The 22,122-nt window shown below is 32.9% G+C and overlaps 1 protein-coding gene across 3 annotated transcripts in view; it reads left to right on the plus strand.

Moving 5' to 3' along the window:
• The window catches only part of LOC133188354 (uncharacterized), a 46,832-nt gene extending 25,903 nt beyond the window's left edge, over window positions 1-20,929 (plus strand). The window contains exons 1-2 of one of the 3 annotated variants that reach the window (XM_061323734.1): window positions 14,677-14,812; window positions 17,128-20,929. In XM_061323734.1, the coding sequence (XP_061179718.1) occupies window positions 14,701-14,812; window positions 17,128-20,075 (3,060 nt within the window). In that variant the 5' untranslated portion in view covers window positions 14,677-14,700 and the 3' untranslated portion in view covers window positions 20,076-20,929. Of the gene's footprint in view, window positions 1-14,676; window positions 14,813-15,111; window positions 15,254-17,127 lie in introns of those variants that run through there. The other 2 variants (XM_061323737.1, XM_061323736.1) reach the window with 2 other exon arrangements.
• The last annotated feature ends 1,193 nt before the right edge of the window (window positions 20,930-22,122 follow it).

The raw sequence follows: 22,122 nt of genomic DNA on the forward strand, positions 1-22,122 counted from the left end.
TATATATATAAAGTGGTTTGACCCTGTGTTGAATCTTTAATTTTTTTTTTTTATTATTATTCCTGTTAATTTTTTTAGGAACAGTGACTATTTCTGAGCTTGTAGGAATTCATGGGCAAAGAGAGATAACTTCTAAAATTGCTTTGAATGCAGTTAATTAATCGTGGCCTTATAAAATGTTAAGAATTGATTACTGATGAGTTATTCACTGCAGTTTTCAATTCATTTTATTTTTTATCTAAGGGCAGATCACACTTTTTATTAACTTAAAAAAAAAATTGAATTAGATCTCTTTTGTCTCTTTTGTATGCAGTGTACAGAGTGTCCTTAACAGGTATTTGATGAAGTGATATAGTCACAAATCAGATATTCATTAATCGATGGAGAAATGATTTCTTTTCTCTATTCATTAATCGATGGAGAAATGACTTCTTTTCTCTCATATAGAATAATGTTATTCAGCTTAAGGTAGAATGACCCTTTCTGCTCACTAAATGGGAATTTTTATAAAATGTCAAATAAAAAAAATTTAAACAGAAGATGGAAATCAAAATGACATTCAGCTAAATAAAGGATACTTCGTGGGTCAAAATGTTAGGTAAATCAGTGTAGAAAATAAAAATTTAAATAAAGGAAACAGTTATCAAGTTACCTTTCTTAGAAGAAGGTTAGTTCACCTTTATGCTTAAAACACATAACTGGAGAGCTTTTTCTGATACTTTTATTTAGCTGCACTGTTGATTTTTTTTTTATTTCTAGTTTGAATTAAGATCTTTTATATATATATATATATACATGTACACCAAGTGGCCTGTTACCTTTTCAATTAAGAACCAATATACATACTTTGAATTGTATATATAGGTTCCTGCATTAACACTTTACTCAGAGAATTAACATGCTATCATATTTTATTTAATAATTAATATCCTCATTAAAGAAGAGCAGATAAATTGTAACCCAAATATATTACAAGGTCTATGAATGAGCCAACCCCTTAAAGCTAACCTGGCTGATAGTATTGGATCTTTTCCATTTAAAGTGTGTTATGTCCTGTGGAGCCACAATTCAAAGATGCAAATGATTTATAAACTTCCATATAAACTTTGCATGATTTTTCATTCTGTTTTATCTGTTTATTAAAGGGAAACATAAAGGTGATTCACTGCTACAGATTTATGCACACTTTCACCTCAAGTGAACAATATAAGTGAAAAGAAGATTCAGCTCCAGGTGGTAGGTGCTGATTTATCTAAGGAGACAATGGTTAAAATCTCTCCTAATGTCTTATGATGGTGCACAGCAGGATGATCTGTAGTCAGTTGGTGATGGAATTGATGGCTCAGAATGTCAGTTGATGTTTATGGAAAAGAAAAACTAACTTGTCACCTTGTAAAGAGAGAACTCTGTTAATTATGCATCTTTATTTACCTCTAGCTCCAGAAGAGTTCCATCCGCTTAGTCATGAAGCTTAATTGTCACTGAATCTGACAAGATTAAAAACTATGTGTAATTGTTTTTCACCTGAATGTGAATAATGGTCATTAATGGTACAAGATGAGATGACGCCTCCAGAAGCGCCATAAAACATTAATTTACATGATCTGTCTTTATTCTAACATCTGTGCAAACCATTTCAGTTGATGAATTTATCTGTTCCTTGGGATAATGTGCCCAATATATTTTCTGTGACTCTTCTAATATCTACTGAAAATGCTAAAAATGCTATTTCACAATTTGAAAAAAAAGGCAATTCTTTGCATACACTAAAAATGCCTTAAATAATAAATAAGGTATCAATTGAATTAGCTGAGCTTGATGATAAATAACCGGAACAGAGTACCCTGAAGCCTTTGAGTTCATCTCATGCAATACGTCCATATCTCAATTTTATGTTTTATGCATCAATTGAAGAAGTTAGCACAAAGTGATTTGTGAATCCTTATTGACAGTGATGGATTTGTGTTAATCTTGTTTCCATGGTAACTGTCAACACTTGTCAGGCATCATCAGTAATTTATCATTTATTTGGGACCAAGACATGTTTATAGAAAGGTTGATTTTTTTAGATTTCATGTTTGATGTGAACTCTTTGACAAGGTCTTCCATAATGAAACAATACTTGATAATTATTTTTATCAATTTGTCATGTATGCCTTCTCCAGCAGATACCATTCTGATTACAACTTATTGTTAAAGGTTTTAACAATGTCAGTCAAGCTATATGTCAACCATACTGGCTAAAAAAGTAACGCTGATGCTTTAAGACCAACAGTAAAAATCATTTGTTTGATGTATTCTGACCCATCAAAATTGCCCACACCTGATCATTATGCTCCCGTAATAGAAGATTCAGGGGCTTGGAATGGCTTATTTAAAAAAAAAAAAACTAGAAGATTCAGGGTCTGTCTGACCATCTGTCTGTTAATCTGTTTGTCTGCAAAAACTTTAACCTTGCCCATAACTGTTGAATGATTGGTACTAGGGCTTTCATTTTCATATTTCACGTGTGTATTCTTTGTCACAAAACCCTTCTTTGGGTACCAACAGATTTGACCTCTTGACCTTGGAATTTGACCTACTTTTGCAAAATTTTACCAAACTTTAACCTTGGCCACAACTTTTAGATTTTTGTTGCTAGGGCTTTAATATTTCACATGTGTATTTCATGTGACCTTTCTTTGGGTACCAACATTTTTTACCCTCTGACTTTGACCTACTTTTGAAAAACTTTAACCTTCACTATAACTTTTGAACAATTGATGCTAAGGCTTTCATATTTCACTTATGTATTCCTTGTGATACGACCTTTCTTTGGGTACCAACATTTTCTAAATTCTTGACAATGACCTTAGAGTTTGACCTAGTACATTTGAAAAACCTAACCTTGGCCTTGAGCAGTTATACGTGGCATCAGTTTTTCCCAAACACATCTTGGTTTTTTTCTAGTACTTTGAATTCTATATATATATTTGAGAATTGCCAATCTAGCTGTTAACTGCAAGATATGTAATGTTCCGACCAATAACCAGTTAATTGTATCAAAAAACACATTTTTTGACATATTTTCCAAGTAAGCTCTAGTTATATTGTATACATGAAAAGACTAAAATAAGCATTAAAAATTCTATAACAAACTAAGCTTGACTTAACATTTGAGTCACTAAATCATGTAAAATCAAGCACAGTAAATGTTATGGCCCCTCTGGGACTATAGCTATATACAAATGTAGGTAATAGGTATCCTCTCTATCTATCCCTCTGTTTGTCATGATCACTCTGTTCCTCCACTAGTTTAAGAACTTTTTTTTAAGACATTTGCATATACTGAGCTGATTGTTGGTGTGTGAGTCTACCTTGAAGAGTTCCAGATCAACTTTGACAAAATTACGGCCCATACCTGTAAGGGACTCTGTATTACTTATGCAGTATTATCAGAATGCTAGTTATATACTACATGTTTCTTTGTTTTTTATGTAAACTGGATTTATATATAATTGGGTGAGTTTTGGGGCACATGTGTCTCTTACCTGTATGTCACACGTATGATACATTTTATGGACAATTAAGCATAATTGATATATACAGTCATAGATTTATGTTTGATGAAAATAGACAATGACAGATTTTGTAAAAACTACTGTACAGCTGTTGTATCGACAACCTGTTGCACGAGCCTCTCAATCAAATCTTTTTTTTTAATTAGACAGTGAAATATTACATTGTTAATAATTTGTTTCATATTTTTTTGACTGATTATTAATCGTAATAAATTAGTCTCTGATTGGTAATCTTTAAATTGATATGATATGATGTTTCTACCTGTATATGGAATTATTTAATACGAAGGAATAAAGTGACGACCTTCAGGTATGATTACGAAGGACAAATTTGGTTTTTCTAGCACTTACAGTGAACCAGGTTACATACATTAACTGTAATTTTCATTTACCTTTTATCATATGACAACTGTTGTTTCTTTGTGAAGGAATTATCAAAAGTTTCCTTGTAGAACAATAGAATTTAATTGCAGTCTGCGGATTTGTATTTGCTGTGAGTTAATACCCATGTATTGTGTTGTTTTTCCATTGGCCGAGGTGACCAAACATGGATACTATGGCATGGATAGATGTACATAACTGCGATGTCAACTGCCATCAGCCTAATTTGATAATGAAAAATGAAACTGTTTACATGTTTTTTGAGGAGTGTCAGGTTTCATAATGAAGACTAATTTCTTGATATTATAATAAATACACTTCATACAGATGTCACTTGTGGATATTTTACCACAAAGAGATTTATATTTGTCAAAACTTTCACATTTTTTGCTGAAATCATTTTGTCTTGCATGCTTAGAGGGATGGCATTTACTGGTAGATCCATTAGATTGAAGTTTAAAAAAAGGACAATTTTTTTTTTCACACTCACTGATTTTGTGCATATATACCGGTAAATAAGTTCATTTAGAATGTAATGAAATGGAAATATGAGTCAAGAATATCAGTGTTCAATATACTGTAAGTCATTTTAATTCCAAGGTGTTAAAATTTTACGATTTCTCCAAAAGTACCAATCGCGATGGTTTTAATTTCACGCTGCAACAAATTAATTAATATTTCGTATAAGCATTTACCGGTAAACGTTTTTAAAAACTAATGTTAGCATTTACTATGGATATAATTTCGCGGAAAAATGATGAAACACGAACATAGTGAAATTAAAACCATCATGATTATTTGCCAATGTACAGTATTTGAAATTGTCCAAAAGTGGGTATTATATGTATTTTATTCAATGACATAGTTTTCCATGTGATAAAAGAAGCTGGTCAAGCTAACTGTTCAAAGGAATGCATGTGTTGCCTTCTATAGCACCATTATTAAGATATGAATAAATCTAAGAGTGGTCAGCTGTTTATTTGCATACCAGTATTATAGTTCATGCATTTGCCTGCAAAGAAAGAATAGCATTTATCATAAAGTGGGACAGTCAATAGAAATATGATTCTCCAACATGTTCAACCCTCGAAGGTTAAATGAATAAACAGAGATAATTGTATTTTATTCTTATGTGTTTAATTAAACAATCTCTCAGATTCATCACTAGAAAATATATCAGTCTGTCTTTACTGCAATTGTCAGTCTACAACGATATTTGAAGTACGATCCATTTAGATATACTGATCCTGATGTATTTTCATTGTATGTAATGTTCAGTTTGTGTGGTTACTATATCATACAGTTTAAAAATATAGTGTCATAAACTCAGAAGATGTAATATATATATGCTAGTTATTGAAGCCCTGTGTCTCAAAATACAGATGACATAAGATAAATTAACCATTCAGAGTATTTTTTGAAAGGTTAGCTAGGTCAAAGGTCAAGGTCAAGTGGACTGCAACACTGGTATTTTTCATAATGTCCTATAATAAATGTATGCACATGCTAAATAGCACAGACTAGCCTCTCAAATGTCCAGAAATATGCTGTATATCAGTATTATGAACTATTTTGAAAAAGTAAGTCAAAGGTCAAAAGGTCAGTAACCATTATATTTTACAAATGCCCTAGTGCCAAGCAATACATAACCAAAATATCAAATCCATACTTCTTACAGTTCTCAAGATATATAATGTAACAGACGGATGGACAGACAGACACTGGGTAAAGTGATCCCTAAGTGTCACTTTGCTCTGTGAGCAACACAGAAATCAGTGTTTTTATCATAGTAAATACAGTTGATACTGATGCACCCTCATTATATATAAGTATCTTCTAGCTTCATTCCCAACACCAACTGTACCTAAGTATCTGAACTTTAACCATACTTACACACCTGTACTAATACTGAAAATATGAGACTTTTAGAGTGCAGAAGAAAGGCATATATATATGTTAATGGCTGGATGGAAATTTACAGTGACATAAGATATTGAAAGCATGACATTTTTAAGCACAGCTATACCAGTATGTATGGTGAATTTTGGAACACTAATAACAGCATTTTAAATATATTTCATAAATCTCTAGTGAGTTCTCTCTTGACTCTTTTTTTTTCCTTCAAATTTTCACTGAGGAAAATGACTTCAGGATGATTTAATGATGCCCCATGGAGTTGGGTGATCGGGTATATGGCAGAACTTGATAAATGTATGTGTCAGAGACTGACATTTCATTTGATGTATGCCATCAAGATGCAAATTACATAAACATTTTGAAAAGACAGAATATGAGAATCTTTGGAGGGGCAGATAATGAGAAGTTGATGAATGAGTTCAGAGGAACTCTATGCACTGTGGGAAAGATATAAATTAATCACATTGCAAGAATCTCCATGACCACACATAAATAAAACTCAGGTGTGCTCGTGAATTTCTATCTTTAAATTTCAAAGAATTTATTAATATTGCGTATATATGCCATGAATTTCCATCTTTATATTTCAAAGAGTTTATTAGTATCGTGTATTAGTGTGGTTAGAAATGGCAATGTTTTGTTACTTTCAGTAAAAAAAGATATAAAGGTTTGAAAAGGGAGCTTGACAGCTTGTAATAAATTTCTAGGTAGTGTTGTGAAAATATTTTTCAAAACTATAAACAATGTCATGTAAGATATTTATTGTTTGAAAAAAAATCCATCACAGAATTCTAAGAAAAGAGAAACTTTTTTATCACAGATGTTTATGAAGAAGGTTTAGGCTTATTTAATTAATGCATGAAACAAAGTTGTCACGAAATGACCTGTATTAAATCAGATAGATATTCACTTTCAGATTTAAAACTTTAAATATATATATACAGTTGAATTTCATAGGGGCTTGTCTTCTTCATTGTTAAATGTAAAATAAATTGATAAAATTTTGAATCCACTCTAAATACACTTCAAAAGTTGCTACAATAAAGATTCTGATATTTTAAGAAATACCATGTTTAAAAAAAAAGTACTACACCTTTACATTTAAACATCTGGAAGACAAGCCCCTTATGTTGAATTTCAGTCTCACGAACACTGATATCTCGAATACCATGGATATAATATCCAAATGATTTGGAAGTCCCAACCACATATTCTTTCAGTATATTACCATTGATATTTCAAATTCTCGTATATCTCGAAGTTTTTTTCTTGGTCCCATCAACTTTAAGATAACAAGGTTTGACTGTATATACACACAATTGATGAACTTTTTTAATTGGCAATTTTTTTAAGTCAAATTTCCCTAACTATTCTTGAAAAAAAAAAAAATCCATTTCATATTGGCTTCTTTTGAGAAATATACTGTAGATTGCCATATTTTTGTGTGACACATAGTTTCATGAGAAAGTCGTATGGTTTTTATAAGCGAGACGAAATTTTCAGGATTTCTGATTATTCTGGTATATAATCTTCAATAAGTTAATAAATATATGAGAATGAGAATGAAAATTTCGCGAAGAGACAGTGTCACATAACTACGAAAAAATAAAAGTTCTCGCGAATAAAAATTGATTGACAGTAAGTACTTATTAGTACATGTATATTGTAGAGGTATTTGCTTTAAGCTACGTTTGATTTCTTGAAAGATTATTCCTTTAACCCACTTTTAAACTTGTATATGCCCCTTGAATATAAAAGGCTAGAGGATGGAAAGTGAAACAAAGCTGTGACTGAAATTTTGCAACGATAGTCTGAGTAGTCAGTCAATATGACTTTGATTGAGACTATTACTATACAGTTATTCCTAACAGGCTAGCAACAGAGGCCACAGGCAGTGACTACCAGGGTATATCAAACAATTCCTGTCAATGACTCATAGTCTTACCCAGTGATTAATTTTACATGAAAGAAGTCAGATGCCTTGTCATTTAAAAGTGAAATGATGCCAACATTGCATGTCAACTGATCATTGAATTTCAATGTTCACTCGCTCTGCAGCTGTTTGAAAACCTTATATAGAATGACTGTTTTAATAATCACATTTTTAATACTTAAACCTTACTTAAAACTAAGCAGGTAACATAAAGTTGAACAGATGAAATATGAAAGTGTATAGTTTTTTCAGCATCAATTAAAAATGTGTTGCCATGAACTATTGGTACATGTTTCAGTTTTTTTTTTAAGTTGTAAATTGGTAAATCAAAGTCCTTTTAAAAAGTGCTGGTTATAATATTACTGGTCAGTTTTCTTCAGCTTGGTTCACTCTCTTCCCCTCGCTAATATAGGTACATGTATCCTTTGGTGACCAGAAGCTAATACATGTATAGTCTTTTTTTTAGCTTGGCCTTCCTTATCTAGAATTTGTTTTTCTATTTAAAAATATCTCAAGAGATATATCAAACTAATTGCTGTCACTGATTATCTTAAACAGGTCTAGGATTTTTTTGTTCCAGTTAAGAAAGATGAATGAGGATTTATCTTATATGTTGGAATTGACTTGAATTCATCACTCTTAGGACTAGGTGTGTTAATCCATCTTTGATTTGGAAGTATATAAATTACTAGAGTGATGGTAATAAGTGTTCCATGTGTAAACAGCAGGGGAGCTAGAGAAGAAGTCATTAATTCAGGGTGTCTAGACACCATTCCCAACACAAGATGGTATGTGATGATTTCAAAAAATAAAGAAATGCAGGAATGTACACAATGTTTTTTGACCAATATATCAGGGTATTTGTTAATTTTTTAAAGTGAATAGTTTAACTTCAAAGGATGATTGGCTCTAAATGTGTATATGCATATAATGGGTCAGTAGGTAATAGGTCAAGGTCATTATCTTGACTTTGTTTAAAACTAAGTTGGTATGATAATCATAATTATATACACTCCAAATTTTTAAGTATGTTACTCACAAATGTTGAACAGAGTATTCTACATTATATTCTTAAAAAAAGTCACAGTAAAGAAGATCAAATAAATGCAATTTTAAAAAATAATATTCTTGACACCAAGGTCACCAAAAGTTTTTAGCTCATTGGAGCTGAGTTTGTCCATAATCATACTGATACATTATAAATTATTATTCCCATTTAGTGAAGATTTATGTTTGTGCATATCATGGCCAATATGGAGTTACAGTGGGACCACAATTGAGGGTCATAATATATTGGAATACATTATAGGGAAATTTGATCAAGAACATAAATTTACAATTCGTCATATTAATTTGATATACAAATGTGAAGATTCAAGTTTACCAATATCGTAGGCAATGGGACTAGGATGGGGTCACCACTGGGGGTCAAATTATGACCAAGGAATAAATTGGGAAGGTTCTACAATAAATCTTATTGATATGCATGTATCCCATGTAGTGTAGAATCAAATTTGTTCACATCATGGTCTCTTGGGCTATCAAGGGGCTAGCATGAGGATTCAAAACATAAAAAAAAAAAATCCGGAAGAAAAAGGCTACAATAAATAACTTGACTCCAAGCTTAAATACTGTATTTTGTGAAATTTTGGCCCCTGTTTTATTTTAGCATATTTTGCCCTCATTATAAGTGGGCAAATTCAAAGAAAACAGCATTACCTCGATCTTTAGCACATCTGAGTCTGGGCAAATTTAATATGGGACTAAATTAATTACAAGTTCAAAAGGGCAAAAATAACATAGAGAGAAAATATCCATATGTACTGTAATTAAAATTACTGAAATCATGTGTGGAGCTTGATAAGTTGGTTATTACAGTAAGGGGTTTCATTTTTATCTACAAATTTATATGTCCCAAAGAATTAAATGATACTGGTGAGCATTGTGGCCCAAAGTCTTCTTGATATTTTATTCATTTCTATTGTCAAGAAATCTTTAACATTAGAATTGCACTTAACATATCAGAGGTTTATAATACAACAATGAAAAAAATTAATCCCTTCAGTAAGTGCAAGAAATGAAATTTTACCTAGACTTACTACAACACTGGTATATGTATTGTGTTGAAAATTTGGTGGAAACTGACAATTTATGGTGATTTATGAAAACTGTTCAAGTCAGATCACTAAAACACAAGTTTTTTTTTTGGTTTTTTTTAACTGAGATTTCACGTTTCTTGGTATGTAGCGTCCTTGAGTTGATAAATGTACAGCTAGCTGATCCCCTCTGAATAGACAAAACTAATCATAACATTTGTCATTCCCCAGGGGGGCATACTCAGAGCAGTGACTGTCAAATACTGTCAAAGTCCTAATAAATTCTAAATCATTGATCTATTCAAATCTATATTACAGCTGATTGATAGCGTTTATCAGTGGGCTATAATGAGAAGTCCTAATTTGTTGTTCTCTCAATGATTAACTGCCATGTCTGACTGTCAGAAATTCAGGTAGAACTATAGCAAGCCAGCTTAAATAGGCCACAGATCACTGTTAATTATTCAGCAGAAGTATGTCAGATATATTTTTTTAATGATAGCACTCTTGAAATGATGGAAACAAATGCCTTTTCAGGTTAAAAAACTTTGTCATTTGTTTTGTATGAATATTGATGATCTACAAAAAATTGAACTTTTAAAATTTTCATTTGTTCTGTGTGAATGAGCTAGCTATTAGATTTTTTTGTTGATTGAACAAATTGATGGGAATTTAAGATGATTGACACCTTGATCTTGCATTAGAGATCTTGAGAGAAAAAAATATTTAGAAATGCTTGTTAGACATTAACATTTCACAGAAACTTGAAAAAAAAATTCTTTGTTGACAAAGGGCACATTCACTGCTTCATTAAATACCCTGTATTGCTGTAAGCTGTACATTTGGCAGATAGTTCCAAATTCATCCTATCTTTTGTGAAGTCTATCAAATTTCACAGCCAGGATCATAAAATTCAAAGTTGTTTTATTATAAAATTAATGAGTTTTATTTAAATCTCTCAATCTTATACCATGTTGTAAATGTAATGTGCACCTCTAGTGTGACAATGCACTGTATTTCATTGACCTTGAATAAGTTTGTTTCAATAAGGTCAAGGGCAAATGATTTGAAGATATAACAGAAGGTTTAATTGGCTCTGTTGAAAATGAATTCAGATGTTGAAAAATTTTTAAGGATTTATTTATACTAATTAGCATATAATATTTTCAATTTTTTAAGGAATGTTACATTTTGTAAACATGGATATTTACTTCGGTCATTAAGCATACAAATTACTGGTAGTATCAAAAACCATATTGGGGTGATATAAGGATAATGTTTAATAATGCTGACTAAATATATACAAAGGCATTGGTATGTGGGAGATTACAGGCACAATATAACAAGTGGGTGGTAAGTATTTTAATTACTGTATTATTCTTCTACATATGTAAATTCAAAAGCAAGAAAGTGGTGGCTCCACACATATGCAAAACATTTTTAGTAAAAATATTTGAAGGAATTAATTGACATGACTTAGAGGCTTGAATGTTACTCACTTCAACTAAGAACATTTTCTTTTCTTAGTTATGTTTATCATGAATAAGAATTTGTCCCATTAAATTTTGAAAGAATATATGATTGATTGGTTCTGATGAAGAGGGGGGAGAGAGAGGGAAAAAATCTGGATATGACAGGAGTTGGCAAACAGTAATAAAAGACTGATTTCTGGCTTGTCAGAGTTTTCCTGATCAGATTTCATTTAATGAAATTTTTCGTGATGGATTGGTACCCGGTTCATTCGCCTGTCAGAGGGATTTCCTTTATACAAACGCTGAGTAATATCTGACGGTAATAAATCACTCACCCAGGTGACATTTTCTGTTTGATATGAAAAGATTTTAAATAATACTTCCCCCCACGGCTAGTGTAAAGTTCTTCAGTAAATTTGCAGGTTCGTACAGCATCTGTCTTTTTATAGGCAATGACCAATATTGGCAAATACTTGTTATAAATTATTTTGACATGTTCTCAAAAAAATTCAGGGGGGTAGGCCAGGGAATGGCAAAGCAGAGTTGGAATGTTTGCAGACTGAAAAAAAAAAAAATAATGCCTCATCAATTTGAGAGAAAATCTTCCCTCTACAATCATTAATTTTTGACATTATAAGGAAGAAATTTGAAAAAAAAAAACAAAAAAAAACAAAAAAAAAAAAAAAAAACAAGCAATTTTTAAAATGTCCAATCCTTTTTGTTAAACTTCCCTTCCATTAATATGCAGTGATAGTGTAATCGCTAAGGATAAAGTCAAAAAGTAAAAAAAATGTTGTATGACAGCACGACCACATCATGTATTCCAGCTAATTAATTTTACCTGTATTGAAGTTTCTTTTAGGATATTTATATAGATATAAGACTTAATATGATTGGTATCTATTATAACTTTTTAGAGATGAATTGAAAAATCTTTAGGTGTAAAATCTATGTGTTTTTATCCCCTGGAACCTCCAATGTTATGTAGGGTGATGAAAAGTCTTAAAGATCACCAGTGACAATGATAACCGCAAAAAGCTGTGAATGTTTGTGATTTTTTTTTTTTTTTTTTTTTTTTTTTTTGGAAAGGGGGGGGGGGTGAAATCCTCTAAACATTCTGTGTACAAGAATAAAATGTGTCTATTTTTTTTTTTAGTAAAGGCCATGCAACCATTACATCACATTCTACCAATAGTGAGATATATTTATCTCTATGATTTTTAGACTGAATTGCCAGAGTTATTTGTTTGAATTTCTAATGTTAAATTTAAAAAGATGAAAACAAACAAAGCATGATGACACTGTCCCATCAATCATGCATTGTGATGCGTCATTGATGCCAGCGTATTGCGGATGCTATTTTTAACAGGTTCGTCACTTCTTAAGTACTATGATTATACATTGTAAAAACTGATTGATTGCTAGGACTCAGAAGTTTGTGAAGATGTCCTCCCACCTTTTCCTATTTTATATTTTTGTAATTTTTTTTTTTGTTATCATTGGTACATTCATAAAATACCGGTAAATGCAAGAAATGTTTCCAAGTCATATACCAGTTACCTGAGGTTGCTTTGGGCTGACAATGACTCAATTTTTGTACTGAACAATTCTTTGATTTTACTGAGTACTTCTGTTCTATTAAACAAGATTTCTACTGATTTTGCTTGGTGGTAATCTTGGAAATATATTAAGTAGCAAAGGGTACCTGTTATAAATTTTCTTCATTTACTAAGATGATTCTCTCTCTATCTATCTGATAAAAAGCATGTATTCCCCCTTTGATAATCCCAAATTCTTTTTCCTCCATAAAATCAAAAAAAATATCATGAACCTGATCTAGAAAGTACATAAAATATTTCTGTGTGGAAAACAAATTAATTTCACTTGATCCAAAAATTAGAGAAGACCAAATTTGGAAACTTTGGTCCAACAGAACACCCTCCTACAATGACCAGCAGATATTGTAGTAGATGGGCCCCCAAGGTGTTACAAAGCTTCAGAAAGTGCATAAATCTAGATTCCGTTCAAAATGTCTTGGACACCTTTGATGCACACCGGAAATGTGCAGTCATTATTTCAGCACACCTGTCGCTCAGTTTCAATGTCAGCTTTATCTCATTATAGGTGATTGAAAGCATTCTACCTGGGGTGTTACAATTCCATCATTTTTTTCTCCACAAAACATTAAATCAGATTATTTTAATAGCTCTGTGGTACATTTGTTATAGTTCATTTTTCACCCTTGTTGACTTGATCAACAAAAGGAAAAGGGGAAATCTCCTGGACTCTCAATGACAAATGGAAAAAATATTCCAGAACCAAGTGAGTATTTATTGACATGTAAGTTTCTTGTCTGGCTTTTCGGACCCAGGAACACTCCTTTTGTGGCCTGCGGCCTGACACCTACTTGAAGTTTTGATAGACAGCGAAGTTTATGCAAAATCAATACATCTCGCTCATTGTCAATTTCTGTCAACCTGACTAATATGTCAGACTCAAAAGGCTCGAAATTTACAACGGGTTGACAGGTGAAAATTGGAATGAATTCAAACAAAGCTCTTCAGATACAGTTCTGATCCTCTGGGAGGTACTGACTGATCGACAGGGCCTTCTGTTCCATCATTCTTTCTGTACTCACTCTGTATTATTTGAACTATTGGTACAGTAGTTCTAATCCTGATGACATTTTTATCAGTTTTTTTTTCCCCCAAGAAAGTTTATTTCTAGATTTTTTTTTTTATCTATCATTTGTTAAAAAAAAAAAATTAAATTGCACCAGTCTTCTTTGATGCCAAACAATTATGTTATAAGCATTTTTTTTTTAAATCATGTTAACTTTTGAGCTTTGCAAAGGAAGTCACACTTTTTAAAGAGATATGAACTGTTCAGATGATTGACAACATTTATCTGTATGCATTTTTGAAATCAAATAAATTTTTAAAACCCTGTCAAAAAGCATTGATAAAGTGTTTTGAAGGGTGTAATTAATTAAACATGTTTATCAGATATCAGTCATCCTGTTTATTAAGGTTTTTTTATATTTTTAAATTCCACACCTCTCTTACATAAATTTATAACTAGAAGCAGTGTTAGTTTACTTATTATCATTTGATTTATATGGGTGACACATCATGTGCTCTGTTTAGTGGGAAAGAGAGAAATGGCAAGTTAATGTTTCCCCTCCTATCTGATTGTCTTCCAGATCAGGGTGACTTCATTATTTTTACATCCGAGAGACCGTCTGTGCCACTCGGTGGTTGAAGATCAACATAAAAACTGTAACATCTGCCTTAAGCCAGGACCCCTCACACAAAAAAACGGTTATGCCGATGTAATGTTGCATGTATTGTTTTGTTTGCTTTGCAATCATTTATCTTGTTGATGAGAGGAAGGCAGAATGCTTGGCTGTCTCGTGTAATCAGAGTCGTCAGTTTCAGAGGGCCAGTCATACCTGTGAGTTTCATTGTACACCTGTCTAGTCTCCGATCAATATTTCCTCATCAAATGTTTGTTGATTTTTTAAAAAACCTGTCGACTGAAGCAAGCTACTTGTCAGTTGCACAAACGAGATGCAGTTAACAAAGTGACAGCAGTCGGTAAGCTGAGAATTGTGTGGGGAACTACTCGAGATGTGGACTCGGCTCACTTGAGATGATAGGCACCTGAGTGAAGGATACTCGTGTTAATGTTCATTGTGTTTGGGAAGTGTGATTGTTGATAACGTTTTAATTACTTTCTAGGAATTAGTTAGTGTCACTTTGGATTATCAACATTTTTGTGTTTAAGTAAGAATTTGGCATTTAATTCCTAACCCTCTGATTAAGTTTGAAACGTTAGCAGGAAGTTTATGAATGGTGAGGGTTAAGCAAACAATGCAACTGAAAATTGTCCAAGGTAAATATAAGTTTTATTTTATAAAGTTGAAAAATTTAATTAAGATGCTATAAAAAATGGAAATTTAATTATAACAAAGGTTGAAAAAAGATTTTACACATTTGTTTGATCCTACCCACCCAACAATTTTCCATTTCATCTATAATGATTTATATCTCTAAAAACATTGAGCAACCTATTTAATTATTTTGACAATAGTTCAGTAGCTTATTTGTTATTGGAAGAAAATACACACAGTGGTTAAGGGCATTGATGCTGAGCTGTCTTTATGTCAGCACTCATTACTTATGGTACATTCCATGTAGTGTTGACAGATTATTTCTGTAATCAAATGGTACATCTGTCAGTCTTTATCAGGACAGACGACCACTGCTTCAGTACTCGCCCTCTACTTCAGCCCTCAGTCACTACACAGACAGTTGTCAAACAACACAAATAAAAAGAGGATTTACTAAAATAACTGTCAAAACATGCTAAAACTGTCCAACGCACTGCATATAAGATGTGAATTTGAAATGTTAATTTGGGGAATTTAATTTCAATCAAAGCTGAAGTATCCTTGAAAAGGTCCATCTGTGCATTAATTAGTGTCTTGATTAATTAATACTGCATTGTCTATTGTGTGTAGAGAGTAATTGAGAGATGACAGAGAGTCATCATTAATATGAGAAAGGGGTGTCAGTTGATTTAGACAAAACCATCATTTCATCTTGGTCTCCCCATTAGTAAGCTGATGAAATATAATGCTGGGGTCAAGCGGACACATCAACATGAAGATACAGCTGGACATGGGGTGTCACTTACAGTGGCTTGTCACCTGTCAACTAAAGCTCATCAGCTTGGCGTTAAAGAACGCAGGTGTACGCCAAAGGAATCTCGGTCTCACAGCTCAAGGGGAATAACTCTCGCTTATCTGATGGTCCAGTAGGTTATCTTGTTTGGGCGCTGGAGGTGGACTGACGTGTTTATTAATCAGTTTGACACATGGACAGCACTTTCATGTGTGTTTTATGGGCCACAGACAAACATGTAATAATTGTGTGGCAAATCGTTGTGTGATGGACAAAAGGGAGGCTAACTTATCCGGCTCTATATCTTCAGACAGGTAGTTATCTGTTTTGCATAGTGAATTTCATAGATGAAAATATTCCAGATTTCTCTAATTGAAGAAGAGAGAATTAAATGTGTTGGGTCTAATGTAGGAGTTGAATTGCATAATGATGACAGTTTATTTACATGTTGCTTACAGCACCATGACATATCACAGTGTAAAATTGACATTTGTGGAAAATTGGACCAACAGAAGACAATTAGAATAAACATAAATTGTCATCAGTCTTAATGACTGATTCACCTATCACTCATTTTAAATCTCTTGGTTTGAACCAGACTGAACACTCTCTTTCATAATCTGTTCAGACCTTAGCATGTGACAATGCTGTTTTCATGTTCTTTGGAATAAAGTATATTTCTTACGGACATTATTTTTTCTTAAAAGGTGTTGTGTTTGTTCTATGGGATTGGATTTACTCCATGATTTCCGTTGACTGCTACAGGTTTTTTTTTAATTTATTGTTTAGTAGAAGGACTTAAAAAGAAATAAATCTCCCAAATTAAATAACTTCCCTTTCTTCTGTCTCTGTTTGCAAGTTTGTATGAAGTTATCAGGGAAGTAGTTCATCAGGATGATATTCATTAAGGAAGTTAAAGAAAATGCATTTATATTACTTCTAAAATTATTTAATGTTTTGTTGAGTTTTATTAATTTTATTTTTTACCTTGCAACAGGAACAGCTGTCCTTTGTACATGTTGTAAATACGTGTTCATGTGCTGATACAACTTTAATTAAGATTTTTTTTCTTCATTTTTTCAGCCTCTGATGATGATCAGGGATCAGATGGTGACAATGAGGATGAAACATCAGATGATGAAAGAAAGTTAAAGACTTTACCTCTCAATGAAAAATCAAACTCAACTGAAGTAGACTCAAAAAAATATTCAAACACAGTCCCAGAACCGCTGGAAAGTGGTACCTCATCAAATAATAATCAGGAGGATTCATTAGAGAAATCAGAGCAGACGACATCTGAAAAACCTAGTGATAGTTCTGAATGTGACAAAATGACTCTGAAAAAGGAAGATAATTCTAAAAAGGAACCTGAAAAACGTCCTGAAACACCACCATTGAAAAGACTGATGAGGCAAGATCCATTGCCCTTATTTATGAGTGACAAAGGCCCATCACCTCCAAAGAAAATTTACCGAGATGAACTTTATTACAAAAAATTTGCCGTCCCATATTTTGCAACACCATCCATGGTCAAACATGCACCCACTCACCCTAGACAAGCAATTCTGAAATCCAAACACTACTCCAACAAATTTCCAAAGCATTTCAATCCATCCAATCCATATTCATTCCCAAAAGTCCATTCAGAGGATCAACCTTTAGACTTGTCTACAAAAGGATCATCCAAATCCAGTTCATTTGTGGACACAAGGAAATCAGCAGGAAAGTACACAAATGGATTCCTCTCAAATAGTTCTAGTCTTCAGAGTCTGCAAAGACGATTTGGTGGCATGGCAGGATTCCGCACCAGTCGCCGACCAATGAGTGGAATTCTCACAGGATTACCCTCCACTATTTCCCAGAAATCTCATTCAAATTCTCAGAAAAAAATCTATAATGATCTCACATTAAGTCAAAGTCATAAGAGTGAAAATAAGACTTCAGATTCAAAAGATCCAGTTTTAAGGGAAAAACTGAAAAATGAAGTTGACTCAAAAGCTGCTAGTGAAAAAGACCAGAATTCAAACATAACCAAAACAGGAAAGGAGAGTTCAGAGAGTATTGACAAAGAAGAAGACAACAAGTATACAATTCACAAGTGTTCTTGTCAGAAAACCTATAGTACCCTATATGGACTTAGCCTTCATTTACAGGAATCTGGACATCTACCAGCGGGGACAAAACAGACCAACCTAATGGAGTATCCAAAACTAGTGAGAGGGCAAGACATGTGGCTTAACCAGGAATCTGAACAGACCAAAAAAATTCTTAGATGCATTCAGTGTGGTGAGTCCTTCAAATCTCTACCCATGTTAACTGTTCACATGATGCAGACACAACATTACACAAAAATCGTTACATCTGAACATGGGAGGCGGTCACACAAGTGTTCTGTTTATTGTGACCGGGATCTGGACAGGGAGTGTATTTTCAAGTGTAAGGTGTGTAATAGTGCTTACAGTGACATGGAGGGCTTGGCCAACCACATGGTTCTCTCTGGTCACCACAAAAAGAAAATGCACCAAATGTCGCCTTTTTCTGATTTCAAATTAAAACTGCCACAAAAACGGTACATCCGGGAGGAGCAGATTGACAGGTCCATGTCACCTGTAGGAAGCACTCATGAAGAATCTAAGGCTAAAATTTCCCGCCAAAGTTCTCCACTGAGTGATCAATCCAGAAGTCCCAGCTCAAATGGGGCTTCTGAAGATAGCAGAATCACCTGTGAAAACTGTAGTGAGAAAATTGAGACTGGAAAATTTGTTGATCATGTTCGAGTTTGCTTATTATTGTCCAAATATGACTCAAATTATAAAATTTCAATCAAAAAAGAAACTGTCAAGAGAGAATTAGAGGACTCAGAGAAAAACATGGTATCAGGCTTGCAAAAAGATAAAGATTTTGAGACTGCAAAAGATGGAAATATTGAAGTAAAAGTGAAAAAAGAAGTGGAAGAAAGTGATGAATCTCCAAAAATGGACACAGATTTGAAGAAAGTTGATACTTCAGAATTTTCTGCTGCAAAAATTGATGATGGATGTGGAGATTGCAAAAAGTTGGACATAATAGACCCCAACCTTGGGACAGATGAGGACATTAAAGAAGAGAGCTCTGCTCTATCTGCCATGGAGAGTTTCATTCAGAGAAGCTTCAAATCAGAGTTCAATTACAGAAGAGGTTCTGTGAAAATGGGATCTGCAAACAAAGAGCAGGTAGGCCAAATATCACAAAAGCCCCTTGAGCGATCTAGTCCATCTATAAGACTTGAAAAATATCAAAAATATTTCCATTACTTTTATTCAAGCGAGTCTGATGAAAAAAGTTCCTTGGAGGAAAAATCCTCTACTGATGACATTGGGAAGCTAGAAAAAATGTGTAAAGAGGTGCAAGGATCCAAAAGTCCTAATGTGGAACAAACAAAAGAGACCCTGAGCACTCCTAAGCCAGAGATAAATGGTGAAATCCTTAGTAGCAAATATCTGAATCTGGATGAGGAAGAGAAAAATAAGGACTCATCTTCATCCTCATCCTCAAAATCTTCAGCTTTAGACTCTCTCAGTAGTTTTGTATACAGTCAATCCCTAACCAGTGAACACCCATTAGACAGTCTGCAGAAACTCTTAACAAACAGTAACATTCCTAAAATCATGCCATCACATTCATTGAAAACCTTTAACCATGTAGAAGCTTCAATGTCAACTAGTCCATTGAATCTTTCCCTAAAAAGGGAACTGGACGATGATGACTTGGACTTTTCTGATGGTAAAGACAGTTTCTCTGATCAAGAGAGCAGCCATAGCAGTGACAGTGAGGCTAACATGGACTACCGCTGCGCCGCCTGCAGCCGCCATTTTGCCTCGAAAGGTTCCTACAGGTATCACCTTAGTCGCTGCCATCTTTCCTCTGTCAAAAAATATGGAATTAAAGAAGCCTTCAATATGAGCCCTTATATCTACCTCCCTCTAGATCACACTGCCAAATTCTCCAAGTATTACGAATTGGCTCAGGAGCTTGCCAAGAAAGGGAAGTAATCTAGGGGACTATACCTTTTAAACTTTTGAAAAAACTCATAAATTCCGATGGTCTTTTTTTTTTTTTTTTACTGCATTTCCCCAAAAGGCAGCACTATAATTCAGTCAGAAGATCATTTAGGGATCATTGTGTGATATATCTTAGACAAAAGTACATGTAGTTTTAACATTCCAAAAATCTGGTTTCAATAGTGAAATCGGGCAAGAGATGTAGGTGTCTGCATGTGATTTTTCTTTTCTTTCTTTTTTTTTTTATATGTACTATAAAAGGTTTTGTTATATAATTAATATTTGTGGAAAATAGTGGCTTTGAAATTTTTGATAATGCACTAGAATGTAATGCAAGATGACAAAGTCTTAAAAGTTTTTCCTCTTGTAATGTTTTATTTATGTGCTAATTTAAGTCTATATCCCAGTGTGTTGAAAAGTTTAATCATACAGCTCTATGTCTGTGTAACACCAAAGTTTTATGGAAATCCATGTTCAGAAAAGTTTTAAGATGAAGGATTTCATTAGCAAGACTAAAAAAGGAATTTTTGTGGGTGATAAATTTTTTTCCTCTAGGTATATGACACATACATATATTCTGCATAATATATTGTATAGAATGAACCATTTTGGAATGTATAATTTTTCCAACTAGTTTGTGTAAATAGCTATGCTCTGGGCAAGTAGCAATGTATGAATTAGTTTCTGTCAGATGTGCTTAGAATGGATTTTGGGCTGTAATTTTGGTTGACAGGAAAACGTGTTTTATGTTCTCTGATTAGGAAAAAGCTGAAATCATTATCGGTGTTTGACTCCCCTCATTACAAGATGCATCAAATCACAAAAACGCCTTTCCCCCTCTCAGAGAGAAACTCCTAAATGTCAAGTTATACAAAACATGGGCAATAAATATACTGTTATCTATCATGTTAGAAAATTCTTGCAGGGAGAAATTGATAATTTCTCTCTGTGAAAGAATTGGCTTGAATACTATCCAAATTACACAAGATTTATGTAACAATTTGTACTTTTCATATCAGAATTACTGTTTTGATGGTCACACTGCCTTATTAGATAATGATATCTATAGTAAATATTTTCATATAATTTTTTTTAGAACAAACAAAATTGAAAGTCATGATAGAGGGAACAAAGAATTAGTTCACTTTCTTTGATGTTTAAGACACATCAATCATCTGATATGAGATTATATGTACTGGTAGTTCATCATCGTTATTACAGAGCAAAATTTGGGTTGATTTTGATGGACAACTGTTTATAAGTCCGTCATTAATATCAACAACAGCACCATGCTTTATTCTTGATCCACCCACCTTATGAACTGTGGTTTTGACTAATGGTGCTAAATTTTCAGGTGTTTTGACACTGACATCAGTCAAATTTTGAAATCCTTGTTTATATATTAAGGAGTGTTATTTAATGTTTATCACATAGTGACATGATTGATGGAAAGTAAAAGTACAGGTTAGAAAAATAATTGAAAAATGAATGTGCAAGATTTCCTGTCAAAACTTAATGGGCTTATTTTGAAGGTTGCTCCTTTTTTTCTTATCATACAAAGAATCCTGAATGACAGTGTCTTCAACAAATCATGGTTCATGTCTGAGTTTTGAAATCCATATATATGAAATATATGTGTATAGGCATAATTTTGTTATAATTGTACATATTTAATGATGTTTTTGTGTGCTTTGATTACATATCATTTTTTGTTACTGTACTGTGCTCTTTCTACTACTCATTTTTTTGAAACCTTATTCCAAGTGCCAGCTTTTTGTAGTTAGTTTTTTTTTATTACCCAATTTACAAAGTATCCAAAGATTTAGTTATAAATCAACTTAGTAGTCACTTCCAGGTAATAAAAATTGCCTTCATACCAAATTTTTATAGTTTGAAAAAAAAATTGATTTCAGAAAAAATGAGTTTTAAAGCCATATTGATGCAATCTAACAAGGTTATATTTTCAAATGACATTTTCATTTGACAGCTCTTGTTAAACTGATGACATGGTCATAAAAATGGCAGTTAAAGTCATGTA

The sequence above is a fragment of the Saccostrea echinata genome, unplaced genomic scaffold (assembly GCF_033153115.1).
Source record: "Saccostrea echinata isolate AGI-Se365-2 ecotype Australia unplaced genomic scaffold, CSIRO_AGI_Sech_v1 ptg000016l, whole genome shotgun sequence".
In the NCBI taxonomy this organism is placed as follows: Eukaryota; Metazoa; Mollusca; class Bivalvia; order Ostreida; family Ostreidae; genus Saccostrea; species Saccostrea echinata.